The 17,313-nt window shown below is 34.9% G+C and overlaps 1 protein-coding gene across 3 annotated transcripts in view; it reads left to right on the top strand.

The window, feature by feature from the left end:
* Positions 1-17,313, top strand: part of GAS2 (growth arrest specific 2) — a 162,543-nt gene that overhangs the window by 103,099 nt on the left and 42,131 nt on the right. For all 3 annotated transcript variants that reach the window (XM_032166398.2, XM_032166396.1, XM_032166397.2), the window contains one exon: positions 2,574-2,681. In XM_032166398.2, coding sequence (XP_032022289.1) covers positions 2,574-2,681 — 108 coding nt within the window. The remainder of the gene's footprint in view (positions 1-2,573; positions 2,682-17,313) is intronic.

The following is a 17,313-nucleotide window of genomic DNA, read 5'->3' as shown; positions in this document are numbered from 1 at the left end:
ACTGGCCACAGTCTGGCCTTGTTTCTTCCATTTCTGCTTCCACCTCTCATACAACGACAAAAACAGCCCTTGATTTTTAAAATCAACTCCATTTTCAAAGCTAGAAAGGCATTCAATAAGGGCAGGCCACTTGAGAAAATGTTTCTTGTATTTTACTTCATTTGATACCAAGAGTTTCTGTCTTTTGTCTAAGAACACTGCAAAATGGAAATACTTTCCATACAGACTTGTGATTGTCATTTTTTAGTGGAGGAACCAGTTGAACATCAATTTACTCTTTGGTTAATTACCATATGGCAGCAAAATTGTGCCAAACGTTATCCTCCTAAAGTTCAGGCCTCAGGCCATGTGCTTTCTTGATGCTGTCAGTCTGATTTTCTTCTGGATGATCAACCCTCCTCCCAATGCCCCTCCCTTTCTTCATCCTTGCTTTCCTCATGGGAGCCCTTATTTGTGGTGATAAGGAAAACGGTATACCACTTCTAGCAATGGCATAAACATAACTTACATGTATATACACATATTTATATTTAAACATATTCTATAAACACATATAGAAAGAGATATGCATAGAAAAGAAATACCGAAAACAGGAAATATAGACAACATTCACTTGTCCTGTGACCCTACCCTCAGTCCCAGAATGTGATTCTGCATTACTGGAAGGAAACGATGTGATCATTATTCAACTTTTGTACATCTTGTTTTATTATCATCATCCCACTCAGAAATAACCTTTCAAAAAATATTAGAACAGAAATCTATTAGTACTGGGGTGAATGTATCTATAGACCAAGTATAATATGATAGAACAAACTCAGAACACAAAGTAATTGCCCTAATCAGTAACTTAATGTTAAGTAGTTTTCTCATTTTTTGATGAAAGCTATTTCTAGTATTCTTTGAATCCATGATTATTTTGTTCCTCTAATTTCCCCCTGTGGCCTGTATAGATTCATATTCTTATATATCTATTTAGTCAATGTGTATTTAATGAATATTTATTTGCCATTAAGACGTGCTTTATATCAATGATTTTAAAATATAATGAAATACCATCTTAAGTCTAAAGGAACTCAGTCTAGCAAGAAGACATTAAGGTTAATCACTAAAGGAGCTACAATATGCTATGATAAAAATAAATACCAAAAGCCATAGGTTTATATGTCAGCAAAATTAAGGACAGCAAAAAGGACTAATGGCAATGTATATATTAAAGTTGGTTCTTTCGTCCTTTTCCCCCCAAAATAGTGTTGGTTCTCTTTGTATACATCCTCATTGAGTCATAATTATATATGTGATAAATTTATGAGATAAATTTAATTTCAGGGTTTTTTTTTTCCTTTTTTTGGTTATTCCTCCAGTGTCTTATGCTTTCAAACTTTCTGGAACGTTTCTTATTCTAGGAAAAAAAAAGTTGTTTAATTCCTTTACATTAACATGCATTTGAGTTCATGTTTTACTCTCTGCACAGTTTTTGCTGAGAAGGCTGATTAAAGTCAGAAATTGAATTATTTGAAGGAATGATTGCATTTCTTTGGTGACATAAATGTAGACACCATGACATCTTCATGGAAGAATTTGGGTGAGGAAAATCCAGGCCAATTTCTATATTTGTTCTATCTAGCTTCTAAATGCAGGCTGCACATCATTTACAGCTTTCTGTTTCTTCCATGGAAACTTTTCCTCAAAACACAGGAGATTATTGTTTGGGGTTGTTTGGTTGGTTGGTTAGTTGAAGAGCAGACAGAGTGGGTGGTTCCCAGTCAGGGAAAACATAAACATAAAATTGTTCCTAAAATCATGGACTATTATATTATCGTCTAGTAATCACAACTATTCATAAGCTTTATGCACATATCATTTAGATTATGTATTTTTAAAAGAGTGGGAGAATAGATATAACAGGGATAAAAATCTGATATTCAGGCATCGATTACATAGAACACACATAAGCTGTAAAACATGGTCAAAGAAGTAGGGTTTGATAGGAATTACTGAGATGGAGTGAGTTGCAGGGTAAATCTGAGTAAATAAGAGATTAATTCTTAGAGAAAATCTTAGAGTTCAAAATAAGATGAAACAATAGTCTCCTTAAAAAAAACAACTTGTTAAATTCACTGTCATTTATTTTGAAACTGGGTAAAATTAATGTAATTAAAATTATACTGAAGTAACATAAACTCTATGTTAACATACTTTCTATCCTGGTTTTCAATAGGTTGACCTTGACAACCCCAATGTGCATGGTGTTTTTAGTCCTCCAAAAGTAGGAACCCAGCTGATTGTGTATAGCCTATAATTTCAGTTGATTTCCTGCTCATTATCCTCCAGCGTCATCACTGTCATTAGCTAGCTTATGCCTTAGTGCAGTCATTTGCCTTCAGATGTCTTTGGGGCCTGAACTTTACATGGTAATGATTTAATGTGATATTCCTATGCTCACATGATGTCCATACATAAAGAACAAGTTTAAAGTCATTAAGGGTTCAGGGGCCGTGGAGTCCTCGGAGCAAATTAACATAAATGCAACCTAATTAAGAAGAATGAATGTGCCTGCTCTTCTATTTCAGGTGAAACGAATTTCTGAAGATCCTCCTTGCAAATGCCCAAACAAGTTCTGTGTGGAGCGGCTCTCCCAAGGAAGATACCGAGTGGGAGAAAAGATCCTCTTCATTAGGGTAAAGTTTTACTTTTCACTTATCTTGTTCTTTATGGGAACATTCAGAATTTGAGTTAGGGGAAATATGACAGATAAGAGCAGGAACTTCCATATGGTGCTTAAAGATACATGGTATGAATTTTTCTTAAGCAGCATACATTATAATGTGCTACTGAAGGCTAAATAGAACTGTTTTTTCTTTGTACATATACCAAAACGCATACACACCAAAGACACCGTGGAGATCAAATAGCATGAAGAAGCCTTTTCACTTGTGTTCTGTTTTGCTAAGAACCAAGATAATTTAATCTCTCAACGTAAGTTTGTGACTTTTACTAAGACCAATAATTCTTTTTTTAAAAAAAAAAATGAAAAATACAGATACATTCCTAGAAATCTGCAGTTGTAAATAAAAGTAATTTTCTGCTTTATGGTTTAGTCACTTCTAAAGGAATAGGCGTTGTGTTTTTTTTAAAACGCTATATTCTTTCCTCAGTTGAAAAAGTTAAAAAATATCCTGCTGTTTTGTGGAACAGAATGATTTGAATACGTACATCTGGTACCAGCAATGTGTATTCTCACAATACTCAAATCTGCAATGACTCTGCTGAAATTTTGCCCTTGTAAAGTTTTCTTAATTTCTACTTTTGACCAAAACTTATTTGTGTAACAGGTCTTTTTAAAGGTTCTGCAACATGTAGTTGAAAAAAGAAAGTTTAATCATAATTTTAGCCTTAAAATATAATGTTAATGATTTTGAATTTTAATCTAATTTTAGATTAGTATTTGCTAATATATTTCTTAAATTTCCAGGAAATAATTGCTATTCTGCTTTGGAATAGCAGCAAAAAGGATATAACAATGTGTTATTATTGGCGTATGAGACAGATCTGTGTAGATGGCCTCACTAGGAAAGGCAGTTGTCTGAGTTGCTTATTGTTCTTTTGTTCTTTATTGCAAGGATAGCATACATATTTTGTTAAGTCAAACTGCCTGCTGTCATGTTAGTACATTAAATAATAGTGATCTAGAATCTCCACAGGTGTGTTTAAATTTTACCGGGTTGACCTTTCTCAATTGATAATCAGTCTCCTTTAGAATATTAGGCTCCAGAGCTTAGAATCAAAACATAGAGAGTTTAAACAGCTTAAACAGTTATTCCTTTTTGTAATAAAAGTGTTAATAAAACACATGATTAATAAATTATATACTTCTCCCTCCAACGTAACCTAATATCTTCAGTCAAAAATATGTATTACATATGTTTATTTGCATCTGAGCTTTCAGATGCAAATTTAGTCATTTATCAAGGATTTTAATGTCCACATTAATGAATAACATGTTTTTATTGTCCTTACTATATAAGGCAGGTTTTTTGATATTCCATTTTTCTTTTCAAGAAATAGTTATCTTTTGATTAAATCTATTCATGCATTATTTATAGAGAAATTGAGATTTGCTGTACTGAAAAAAATTGTATCAAATTTCTTAGGGATATTAATTTAATATCAACTAATACATAAGAACATATTGTGCACACTCAGTTTCTTACTTCTAATGTTCCGGGTGAACTTGCAATAAGAGAGTTAACTGTGATGTGGTTATTCACTGATTAGTCCAGCAAGTAATGGCATCATGCTATTATGACATGTTTTAGAATAGTGTCTTAACGAACTTTAATCATTTATTCTCTTGATTTTTGTACTATCCACATACAATTTTACTATTTTTATAACATTTCCCTTTAAAATGAAACGTTTTTTAAAAACTTAAATTTTAACAAAGATAAATTTCTATCACTGCCTAAATTACAAACCAAAACTATTTGTCAAAAAAGGAAAACATTCTTGAACATATATTGATTGAAATACTTGTCCTTTGGCTTGTCATGAGTTCATTTCCACCCTGAAGGAGTAACATGATTCTAAAAAAGGCTCCTCTCTATGTGTCTGGTTATCCGTGGAGGCTTAAAAATTAAAATTTCATAGGCGGGTCACATGTGCCTTGAATTGTATATTTTTCCCTATTTCCCCCTCTGTGTTAACTAGAAAAACTAAACGTGTCTCTTTGATGTGCATATGCTTATGCTAGTACTTTCGATTTGTGGTAGGGACTATATTTAATTGATTGCTATTCTGTTCCTTACTCATGTAAGGAACTGGCAGTTACTACTCAAAAAATCTCATAGGTATTTAATTGGTTTTCAAATGATCATATGGTTGTCACTGCTGATGTTTTAACTGTATTTCCCTGAACACCTGGATTAAGTAGTAAGTGCCTATAGTCAAATTCTCACACATACTAGGCGAACAACTGCCTCATAGTGTCTTCATTGCAGTTCTTGCATTTCTTAAATTTGCATTTTTCACATGGGCGTATTTTAAACTTTGTCACATCTTTTTTGAGGCTGCCTAATATGGTCATATTTACTGGCAGTATTTATGTATATTATTCTATAAAGTATACATACAATGACATATACATTGTGTCTTAACATTAGTCCCCTAGTTGGTTGTTCACCCTGAGAGCAGCAGTGTATTCATGTGGTCATAATGAACCTGTCCAATGCAAAGAACAATTCGGGGTCACTTAAGGCTAATGAGACTGTTTACCTTTACTTAAAGATAAAACAACTACCAGAACACTAACTCAGTAAGAATTATTCCTTAGGAAGTCATAGATACACCGGGTGCGGTGGCTCACGCCTGTAATCCCAGCACTTTGGGAGGCCGAGGCAGGCATATCACCTGAGGTTGGGAGTTCGAGACCAGCCTGATCAACATGGAGAAACCCTATCTCTATTAAAAATACAAAATTAGCCGGGCTTGGTGGCGCATGCCTGTATTTCCAGCTACTTGGAAGGCTAAGGCAGGAGAATTGCTTGAACCCGGGAGGCGGAGGTTGCTGTGAGCCAAGATCATGCCATTGCACTCCAGCCTAGACAACAAGAGCAAAACTCCGTCTCAAAAAAAAAAAAAAAGTCATAGATACAAGATTCTTTTGATAAGCCTGTGCCTAACACAGTTAACTCTTGACTGATGCTTAACTAAACCAGAGTTAACAATTCCATTGCTAACCACCTTACAATGTTTGTTGACAACACCTAATCACTTTATGTGTCGACTTATGATTATGTATGTATATGAACATATCTTCCCTATACATTCAAACAGATACAGTAACAACAACTATGAATGAAAAAATAAGAATGCCTGCAAATTTCAAAGGAAGACTGGGAAGATATTTTCTGCAGTGAATATCTTTACTAAGCATATGTCTTGTCTGTGGATTTCTGGAAACCAATGTATGAATAGATACTACCCATACATGGCTATCTAATGTGTACTTATGTATTAATAGAGGCATCTATGTACCTTTGTAGACAGGCTTGTTTATGTTCATAGTTCTCCATTTACAGGTGAGGATTAATCCATGCCTAAATATTAAGAATCCTTTAGTACAGAGAAAAACCTCTGAGGATTTAGGAAAACATCCTAATAATCAATTGCCAAGTGGGAATTTTTTTTGCTTCTAGCTTATGAAAAATAATTTGTCAAAGCCAAATTTTTGCCTGGTACTTTCCAAAGAGCAACATTGTTTTCTTGAACTATCAAATGCAGCTAATTTTTGTCTATATTGTGCAGATGCAAATGTACTCTCCTCCAAGATATGAATATTGCAGTTATTTTTCAGTGACTTTGAATTTGGAGAGCGATGATAAAACCTGCTGATTTCTGCAGTAACAGAAATTTGGATTATTCCCATTCAACCATAATACAAATCTTTGAAATGTAAATAGGTGGATCTCGGGACTAATGTCTTAATTTCAGGGAGGAGAGAATTTTCTCTTGTTCATTTGTTTATTCAGTCAGTTGGTATCTACATAGGCTTCAAGTATCAAGAAGTCACTTGGCAATACAAATCCGAATGAGCCTGTAAAAAGGGACTTAAGAAATATGTCTTAGATGCAATAATAATGTCTGTGGTATTTGACTTATCAATTCCAATTTGATGGCTATGTTCTACCTAAGTACTCCAAGTTGGAGTGCAGTGCGTCAGCTCACTGCAACCTCCACCTCCCAGGTTCAAGTGATTCTCGTGACTCAGCCTCCCAAGTAACTGGGATTACAGTGTGTGCCTTCACACCCAACTAATTTTAAATTTTTAATATGTATATATTTTTGTATTTTAAGTAGAGACAGGAGTTCACCATGTTGGCCAGGCTGGTTTCAAACTCTTGGCCTCCAGTGATCCGCCTGCCTTGGCCTCCCAAAGTGCTGGGATTACAGGCATGAGCCACCACACCCAGTCTCTTCCAACAGTAATTTTTAAAATGGCCGAAGATTAGCAGCATCAGCATCATCTGGAAACTTGTTAGAAATGCAAAATCTTGGGGCTCCCCACAGACGTACTAAATCAGAAACTCTGAGGGTAGGGCCCAGCCTCCTGTGTTTTCATAAGTCCTCCAGGTGTTTCATACGTGTCCTGAAGTTTGAAAATCACTTAGAACAATATATAGGAAGGGATTCAGTGTACCAACAACACAATGCAAAATCATTTGCATGTCTGATCATGAAAGAGTATTAGCAGTCAGGTGCTAAAAATGATCATTTTGAAGAACTTCTATGTATTGTTGGAAGGAAATGCTTAAGATGTCATTGTAAGTGAAAAAAAGAGGCTTTTAAATTATATTTGCATATGAAATAGCTCGGTGTAGAAATGATTAGGATAAAGACAAAGAAAATGAGAATAATAGAAAATAGTTTTTATTTGTCAAGGACACAGAATTATGAGTGAGTGATTTTTTTCTGTTCTGCAAATTTCTGATGATCATTTTAAAAATACGAACTCTTTAAGATAAACCAGCAAACAGATAGAGTTAAAAATTTGAGAATAAATTAAAAGCCCTCTGAAAGTTGTCAGGTTAATTAGCAGACTGCTCATTTGAATTGTACTTTTGCTGAGCTTCCTATCTTCCGGAAAATGGTGGGGAGGTTTTTTTGAGTCATGGTATTATTTAGACTACAGAGAATTTTTGCATATTGTTGTGAACGTGTAGCACATTTTTCATTAGATGAAGCTGTCTTCCTTTACTATTTTCTCTCTCCATTTTGGAAATTGATATTGTTTAGGGTTAGCACCTGGAAACATGCAAATGTTTATCTACTGTCTGGATAATCTGCCTTGTCTTTCCTTATCTTTGCAGACCCTATCAGTGATCTACGTACTCAGTTTTTTCTCTACTAATCATTACAATTTTAACCATTTGGTGTTCCATTCCTTTAGGACTCAGTTTTTAGTGACAGGAAAATAACCTAATATGATAAACTTATCTGTGCTAATTTATGAAATGGATGCAGACAGCCCCAGTGAATAGAACATCTATGTGATAAGGTCTTTACACTTAACTAAGCTGCTCTAATGTTCTGATAATAAAAATTTCTGACAAAGTAGCAGCCACTGGGGTCACATGTTGTGAGGTAGATGACATTTTGTGCTACTTGGTTTGCTCACTAATGTAATGAATACTTTTTTACTTAATTGCAATTTATCACTACCCTAATATTGTACCTTAGGGTTGTTCAAAGTGTGTTCCCATGAATAATAGTTCCAGAAGATGTTCAAAAATATTATTTGTAAAGAAAAGTTAACATGGTTAAGAGTCGAAACAGGTTTCTTTAATTGCTCTTATTTACTGATAATTGCCTTTGTTAGCCTGTATCAGAACACTTGATATATCTCATTATAACCTCCCAAACTCGGGTGGAAAATTTTGTTGCCATTTCCGTTTTACAGATGGGGAAACTGAGACACTGAGGTTGAGTAACTTCTCAAAGTTCTAATGCAATAAGCATTGGAAGTGGGCACTAAACCCTGGCAGTCTAACTCCTAAATTTACACTTTTTACCTCTAAGCCGTATTGATGACATGACCTGGAATTTCTTGGATGATTCAATACACTAATGTGATCTGTAAGCTCCTGGAGGGAAATATATTGTTCAGCATTTTCCGAATGTATTTAACCATAGAAATAGTCTCCCTCCCACCATTTTTTCCCCCAGAGCATCTTCCTGTGCTAGGAGGTCATAAAAACATAGTTTGAGAAAGACATTGTGAATTGAAGCAAATGGAATAATTTGTAACATAGAATTTATATTGAAGGTTGTCCACATCTTGCCACAATTAAAACTCATATATTTTAAGGTATTAAGGAATATTTAACTTGTACTCATTTTTACCTTCAAATTCCATTTGGAAATGATTTTCAAGGACATGACTGGAAAACCTTTAAAGAAAAGAAATCTAATAAGGATCATTTGTTCCAGGCATTTTACCAGCTGCTTTATGTTTATATTTATATCACAGGATTCTTTCTAAACCATACAACTTGGAAATTGTTTTTATCTTTTTGTTACAGGTGAAAAAATAAAGTCTTAGAGAAGTTCTTAAGTAAGTAGTAAAATAAATAAAAGTCAAAGCCATAACTTGCCAAACCTACAACACATTCCACTCCAAGCTTCCACCTGTGGCATGTCCATTAAATGCAAATATCTTATTCAAAAGGCTAGTCCTCTATAAATAATCCGTACCTTTTATAATATATTTCATGCTCAACCATAGTAAAGTATTTTTACACCATTTTTACTTTAAAAGTATTCAGAACACAAAGGGCATTCAATTGCATAATCAATAGTGCCTAATATAAAGATATATAATATATTTGCCTGACTATATTATGACAGGATAAAAAGTATGATAATATTTTTGTTACTGTATGATGGACACTGTATAAAATTTTTTATGTGGTCTATCTCCTTAATAGGCAAAATTAACTAGAATTCTATAATAAGACATATTGTTATCTGTCTTGATATCTTTTCAATAGAAATCAGAAGATAATTCTCCCATATTGCCAGTATAGTCTTGTTGAGTCTTCTCTTGCTAATTGTAGTTATTTTTTAAGTAGAATGGTATTACTTCAAGACATTTTCATAGCAGAACTTCACAGTTGGATAAAATAATATGAAATTCCATACTGATGCTCCAGTGGCGTAAGGGTATTTTTCTAGTTTAAGAAATACGAGTACTTGAGGGGCCTAAAGAAAAGACAATGAATAATTTAATTGGAAGTCAGCAAAGGGATTTGAAATGTTATGGCATTACCTCCTTTGTACTACTTTTAAATTAAATCATCACAGATCAATAGAAAGGTCACACACATTTTTATTGACTCTGTGTAATTTCTTCCTTAGCATAAAAATTCTTCAGGATTATGCCTGTGTGGTAAAAATCAACTCTCTGAAACAAACAAGCAAGAGAGGCACCAGAGCTCTGTTGCTATAGCAACTGAACTTGGCAATGTCTTCTGGGACTTGCTCTAAGGAAAGGCCCATGATAGTGGGTGATATTACGTTCTTTTTTGCTCTTATGACACATACTGATTTACTGTGAGTAAAAAGTAGCATGGTTCAAATTTCATATTTTTCCTAGTGATGAAAAATGGGCTGTTGTGTGAAAATGTAAAGGAGTTTTAAACAACTAGCAAAGAGGTTAAAACCTCCATTTATCCTTAGTGGAAATGCTGCAGAAGCAGCCATTACTCAGCAGCTGAAAGTCAACAATTCATTAAAAAAAATACACACACACAAACACACACACACACACACGTCATCTAATTTAGCAATGTATAAGAACAGTGAATGCCATTTTAAAATTATATTAATTCCTAGATTTGTTTCTAGGGGGAAAATATGGCCGTGTTTGCTTCTGATGTATATAAAATCTCAGACATTTATAGCACTCTAAGCCATAGTAAGAGAAATATGAGTGCTATTAATACATGAATATTTCCAAACTCAGTTTCCCAACTGCCTCAAAACTAAACACTAATTCAGGAAATGCAAGCAGTAACATTTAAAATGTGTTCAAATGCTTTTAGCTTTTAATTCTTTTATGTTTTTGCTTCACTAAAGACACTGTCATTTGTTTTGTCATCCATTGATGTAATTTACACTTTGGTAAAACGTATCTCAAAGGACTTTGCAGATATTGATAAATACTCTTAGCCTATAGTCTCTAAGATAGGCATATGTTTTAGATAAATGCAATATAAGTAATAACTAACCATTGCTGTAAATAATTCAGCTAATGTGTTTTTTTCTGAGAGTTAACCTTTCAGGTTGAAAACCCTTAAAAAAATCTTAAAAATTCAAAACAAACTATCAAGAATTGCACCCTGAAACATCCATTTGACACCACTTTTTAAAAAAAAAGCAAGAAAGACGGCCAGGCACAGTGGCTCATGCCTGTAATCCCAGCACTTTGGGAGGCCGAGGCGGGCGGATCATGAGGTTAGGAGATCGAGACCATCCTGGCTAACATGGTGAAACCCCATCTCTACTAAGAATACAAAAAATTAGCCTGGCGCGGTGGTGGGTGCCTGTAGTCCCAGCTACTCGGGAGGCTGAGGCAGGAGAATGGCGTGAACCCGGGAGGCGGAGTTTGCAGTGAGCAGAAATCGTGCCACTGCACTCCAGCCTGGACGACAGAGCAAGACTCTGTCTCAAAAAAAAAAAAAAAAAGCAAGAAAGACAATGAAATTTGGTATTTATTACAATAATTTAAAGTAATGACAAAAACCGCAAATACTTTTGCACCAACCGAATAATACATCTGGGCAGTTTTCTATATTCTAATTTAAGTTACAGAGCTCATTTCTTCTTCCACTGACATATTAAATGTGAAAAACAATAAATAAATAGAAGCTCAAAACCAAAAATTATTCTTCATTAAAAACTTACCACTATTGGCCATTTAGCAATGAGTAGATTTTTCAATAGTGTCTACCTTCACTTGACCTGATAAGCATTCTTACTCATCTCCAACTCAGTTAGCAAGGTTTACCATGGCTTTAAATTGTGCAATACACATGCCACCTTACTTCAGTTTGAATAATTTTCTTTTGCCATTATGCTGTATCTAGCATCAATGTACAATTGCTTTTTCATTGGCCACAAATCATATTAAGGAAGCATTGAAAAGTCAAATGACTTCACTGAAAAACTGCACAGCTTCTATAATCTGCATTCCCGATTTCTGCATTGCTATGACCTTCCTGCCATTAAGATAAATTTGTTCCATATATGTGTATTTTATATCTAGTGATGTTGTGTGTGTTATATATGTGTGTATATATAGTGTATGTGTATATTATACAGACACACACCTCCATACACACAAAAAATATATATACAGAAATATATGTGTGTATAGTGAAAAGCAACAATATAGTAGAGAGTTGAATTGGACCACTGATTGGCATTTTAACTGATTTTAACAGGGATCTCAGGTTGATTTTTCTACAACTGAAATTGAAAACCCAAGTCAAAAATTTTGTGGAAAAATACACCTTTTTATCCTATATTTCTATATACATATACTGCATTAGGCCGTTACTGCATTGCTATAAAGAAATACCTGAGTTTGGCCGGGGGCAGTGGCCCATGCCTGTAATCCCAGCACTTTGGGAGGCTGAGGCAGGCAGCTCATGAGATCAGGAGATTGAGACCATCCTGGCTAACACTGTGAAACCCTGTCTCTATTAAAAATACAAAAAATTAGCCTGACGTGGTGGCAGGCGCCTGTAGTCCCAGCTACTCAGGAGGCTGAGACAGAAGAATGGCGTGAACCCGGGAGGCAGAACTTACAGTGAGCCGAGATCGTGCCACTGCACTCCAGCCTGGGCGACAGAGCGAGACTCTGTCAAAAAAAGAAAAGAAAAGAAAAGACAGATCTGAGATTAAGTAATTATAAAGAATATAGGTTTAATTGGCTCCTGGTTCCACAGGCTGTACAGAAAGCTGCATCTGCTTCTCAGGAGGCCTCAGAAAGTTTCTACACATGGTGGAAGAAAAAGAGGGAGCAGGTACTTCACACGGTGAAAGTAGGAACAAGAGAGAGTGGGAGGGGAGGTGCCACACACTTAAAAATGACCAAATCTGTGAACTCAGTGCGAGAGCTCCCTTATCACCAAAGGGATGGCCCAAGCCATTCATGAGGTATCTGCCCCCATCATCCAAACACCTCCCACCATGCCCCCCACCTTCAACATTAGGGATTACATTTCAACATGAGACATGGATGGGAGACAGATATCTAAACTGTATCATATACTATTTAATACCCACCAAATGCTTTCTGTGTATCTGGTGTCTAAGTGCTTTCCTCGGATTCTTTTTTTTTTCAACTCTCACAACTCTTTGAGGTAGGCACTGTTGTTATCCTCATAGTAACAATAAGGAAATTAAGTGTTAGAGAGCTAATTGCTTGTCAGAGATCATACAGTAAGTGTCAAAGCCTTCATTTGAATTTAATGTATCTGATTTCAGAGCCCACGGTTTTAATTATATGCTATTCATTCCATTTCAGACCATATAGACATTTGGCATGTCATTTTGTAAGTATCACTGCTCAACTTTTAAATCCATTAGTAATTTACCTATACTCGATGTATAGCTCCTAGTTTGCTTATTCCTTTGCCTATGTGCTTTGGCAAAACAAGGAATTTAACAGCCAATCCCTATTCTAGAGTCAAAAAACAAAAAAGCACCCAGGAAACAGAATCTTATAAAACAGCCTCAATAACAACAACATAAACTACGAAACCCAACAAGAATAGTTCAGTATAGTTATTGATTTTCTTTTCTTTACTTGAAAAGTCTTCCAGAAACAAAAATTTATTCTAGGAATGAAGAAACTAAGGAACATTTACAATTTACTACAATTATAAACTTATATTTATGGCCTTTGGTCAGTTAAGATTAAATCCTCATAATTTCAATAGGTATGGAAGGATTTTCTGAGCATGCTATGGTATGGCAGAGAGATGAATTTGCATTTTGTATCATGTTTTACTTTTATTAAAGGGTCTAAACTAAACATATGACCAAGTGCAAACTGAAAATGTTGGCATAACAACTAATGCTTTGAAAGCAAGTTTCCTAAAATTAAGTGTCAAGTAATTTTTACATAACATTTTTTCTTAACTGTTTTTGTCTTGTTTCTTGATAGCCGTTCAGATATATTTCTTTTATATTGTTTGTAAAGTACTTTCATTTTATACATTATCTCATTTTAGCTTAATTAGTACTGTATGACAAAAATTAGTGTGATTGTTAATTTATAAAACTTATTGATGAGGAAATTGCAGGTAATATAAATTTAGTAATTTTCCTAAAGTAATCTTGTTAGTGATTGATCCAGGTTAAATTATATTATGAAAATTTATATCTAAATTTTATGTAATTTAAACTTCACACGGTAAAATTTCCTTTTGAAGTTTTTTTTTTTTTTTTAAAAAACCTTATATAAATGAAAATGGTTGTTCACTGTGTTTTTGATTTTGGCATTGTTTTCCTTAAATTACAAAGTAAACAATACATAGTAATGTCTACTCGCAATGTTTGTAAGATTTTTCTTTTAACTTTCTGTAGACATCCTGACAAGAATATTTCTTGGTTTATATGTTCTATACTGATATGTGAATGATTTTTTTGCAAAGGGGAAAGAAAAGAAATAATTATGCATAATGTGTTGTGTTCTTGAATAACTGATGAGTCTTCTAGCTGCCAAAGAAAAAAACCTGTGAAATAACTGTCATATAAATTGTCTATAGTTCTCCCATGGGCTCAAGTTGCATAAATAGGATGTAGCTGGATTCATTAAGAAATATGCATTGCAAGTGTGGCCATTCTGAGTTTGTATTGAACATAATCAAGCATGGTGGAAATGCTGCTGTTACAAGATTCGCTATGATAAATTAGGACTCATTTATTTAGTGCTATCTTTTTCATAAACTTAGTGAGTTAAGTTTCTACATGACTGGTCATTTTAGAGCTTGCCTTGCATTTCCGTTTAATACTTGACATTTTGAATTTCACCACCTCAGTAAAAACACATAATCTTGGTCCTGGACCCAGCAGGCACTTCCTTCATCTAAATGGCCAGTCCTTCCATTGCAAGAGGTTTACGATTCACATCAACTTTTAGTTCACTGAAATGGTGTATTAACATTTTCATTTGAAGGCTGGGTGTACAGTGTTTCGTGTTATAGTCTGCCATCTTGTTAGAAGCAGAATAAGATCTTGGGGAGCTCTTTATGTAGGTTTTGGGAGGAACAGTGTGTGAAAATTTGGCTTTACATATTGTCCTAAGGATATATCATTCAATTTTCTTTATAAAGAAATTCCAGATGTTACTAAAACAACAACAACAAAGCAAAATGACAACAAAAGCCCTGGCAAGGTATTTAATGGCATTTTGTCTATTTTTTTAAACAAACACCAGCAATAAGAAATCACTACATCAAGGTAATCTCCCAATTGTAGCTTTCTTTTACATCACTATCTCTTTTACACACCAGCTTTCCATGCCAAATCCTAATCTCCCAGCACTACACTCACAGCTTGCCCTTCAAACACTCTTGCCAATTATGGAAAACTGCCTTCTCTCTAGGCCAGAGTACTTGATGACCTAGTTTATGTTATAGGCAAGTTTTATGGGACTGCAAACTCCGTGGGAACAAATTATTTGAGACATCACCTTGTAATGGGCTTTCTGACCTTTTGTTGTTGTTGCTAAACCAACCTATCCAATGTTTTATTATTTCCTTTTCTCAGAAACTGATACGTTGGTTCACAGTCTCTAACTTTCACTCCCAACATAGTTCATTTGTCATATTTTTCCTGAAGTCTAGCTTCATAGACTATGGGGGAATGCAGAGACAATGAATAGTCTTTCTAAGATCTCATTTAAAGGCAAATAAAAGGCAGGCCTGATTTCAAATTTTTCTTCTAGCTTTTGCATTAGGCATAAGGTCTCTAAGAATTTCATTCCAGAACCGTAACATGCAGACAAAGTAACACATTAATTTGTTATCATCTACCAATGATAACATTCATGCTAATGTTACTCAGTCCTGGACTCTATTTTGATAATCATGCTAAGATCTTAAGGAACTCTTTATGTTCCTAATGAGGTCCAGGGTTAATAGAAGAAGTATGGAAACTCATATGGCAGACAGTTTTATTCATATCACATTGCCTGTCCACCTGGTAGGACTTAACCTAAGGTGGGCTTCAGCATTGCCCAAGGAGACACTTTGAACCACAAGATATGTGTCGCAAAACTCCTCTCCCAGGGTGATGTTTACAAAACAACTTATACCTCCTACTATTTTTCTAACAACCTACAGCCAACATGACAAGCAGGTAGGAGCACGCATTCCAAGGAGTAGAGCAAGGAATAACATGTCCAACCTTGAAGATCTTATTTATCTCCTATATTTCCCCAACATCTTGTAACAAAAATAAATCCACCAACAAGTACTGAAAGAATTCCAGATGAACCTGAATGTTAATTGACATCTTGGCACCAGTGACATGAACAGGCTCTTGCCTCATGTACAGCATTCGTAGATCTGATAGATAACATGTATACATATATCAACTAGAGGAAAAGTGAAGATGAAATATTCTAAAGATAAAAGGGAAAGTAGCCTTAAATAAATTTTTAAAATTACAACTATAATACTATCTAATCATGGGAGGGGAAACAGTTTTCCCAAAGATGACTTGACTTTGTCATCCTGATGCTTAGTCAGAGAATCTGAAACATATCCTTTGATTCCTGTTGAAAGCCTTTCAACAAATTACCTTTCAGATAAACTGTCTCCTTGTGAGTTTGGAATCTCTAATTTTGAGTTAATCTCTCTAATTGTGAGCTTAAGATGCTACATAAATTGCATTTTTAATTACAACAGAAGAAATGGTAGAGTAGAAAAGAGTGTCTCCTGTGTCATATAACTTTCTGAGGGTAAATATTAGGTTGGTGCAAAAGTAATTGCGGTTTTTGCCATTGAAATGAACGGTAGGCATGGAATGTTACGCAGCCAAAAAAAGGAATGCCGTCATATCCTTTGCAGGAACATGCATGAAACTGGAAGCCATCATCCTCAGCAAACTAACACAGGAACAGAAAACCAAACACCGCATGTTCTCACTCATAAGTAGGAGTTGAACAATGAGAACATATGGACAAGGGCAGGGAAACAACACACACTGGGGCCTGTGGGAGTAGGGGAGGTAAGGTGAGGAAGATCATCAGAACAAATAGCTCATGCATGCAAGGCTTAAAACCTAGGTGACAGCTTGATAGGTGCAGCAAAATACCATGGCACACATATACCTATGTAATAAACCTGCACTTTCTGCACAGCTACCCTGGAACTTACATAAAGTTTAAATAAACAAATAAATAAATAGCAATGGTAGGGTCATTACTTTCATAATACAGTGGTAGGGCCTAGACAGGAAGCAAGGGGCCAACACACGTGAGGTGAGAGGGAACTCAGAACAATATAGTAGGATGTTCCCCCTAAGTAGAAAGTTACACTGAAATTAAACGTTTCATTTACTTAACAATTTTCTCTAGGACTTTATTACACATTCTCTAGAGTCTGATATGTTTCTCTTGTAGAATTGAGACACAGACTTGATATCTGTCATCTTAAGCAAAAAATATTTCCTTACAGGTATCTTTTATTCTGGAACAGGAGACAAACCCCAGAAGAGAGATAATTCTAACATACGTAT

This window comes from Hylobates moloch, unplaced genomic scaffold (assembly GCF_009828535.3).
Source record: "Hylobates moloch isolate HMO894 unplaced genomic scaffold, HMol_V3 SCAFFOLD_11, whole genome shotgun sequence".
Classification (NCBI taxonomy): Eukaryota; Metazoa; Chordata; class Mammalia; order Primates; family Hylobatidae; genus Hylobates; species Hylobates moloch.
The sequence above is the reverse complement of the archived record's forward strand: the minus strand, read 5'-3'. Positions and strand labels throughout refer to the sequence as shown.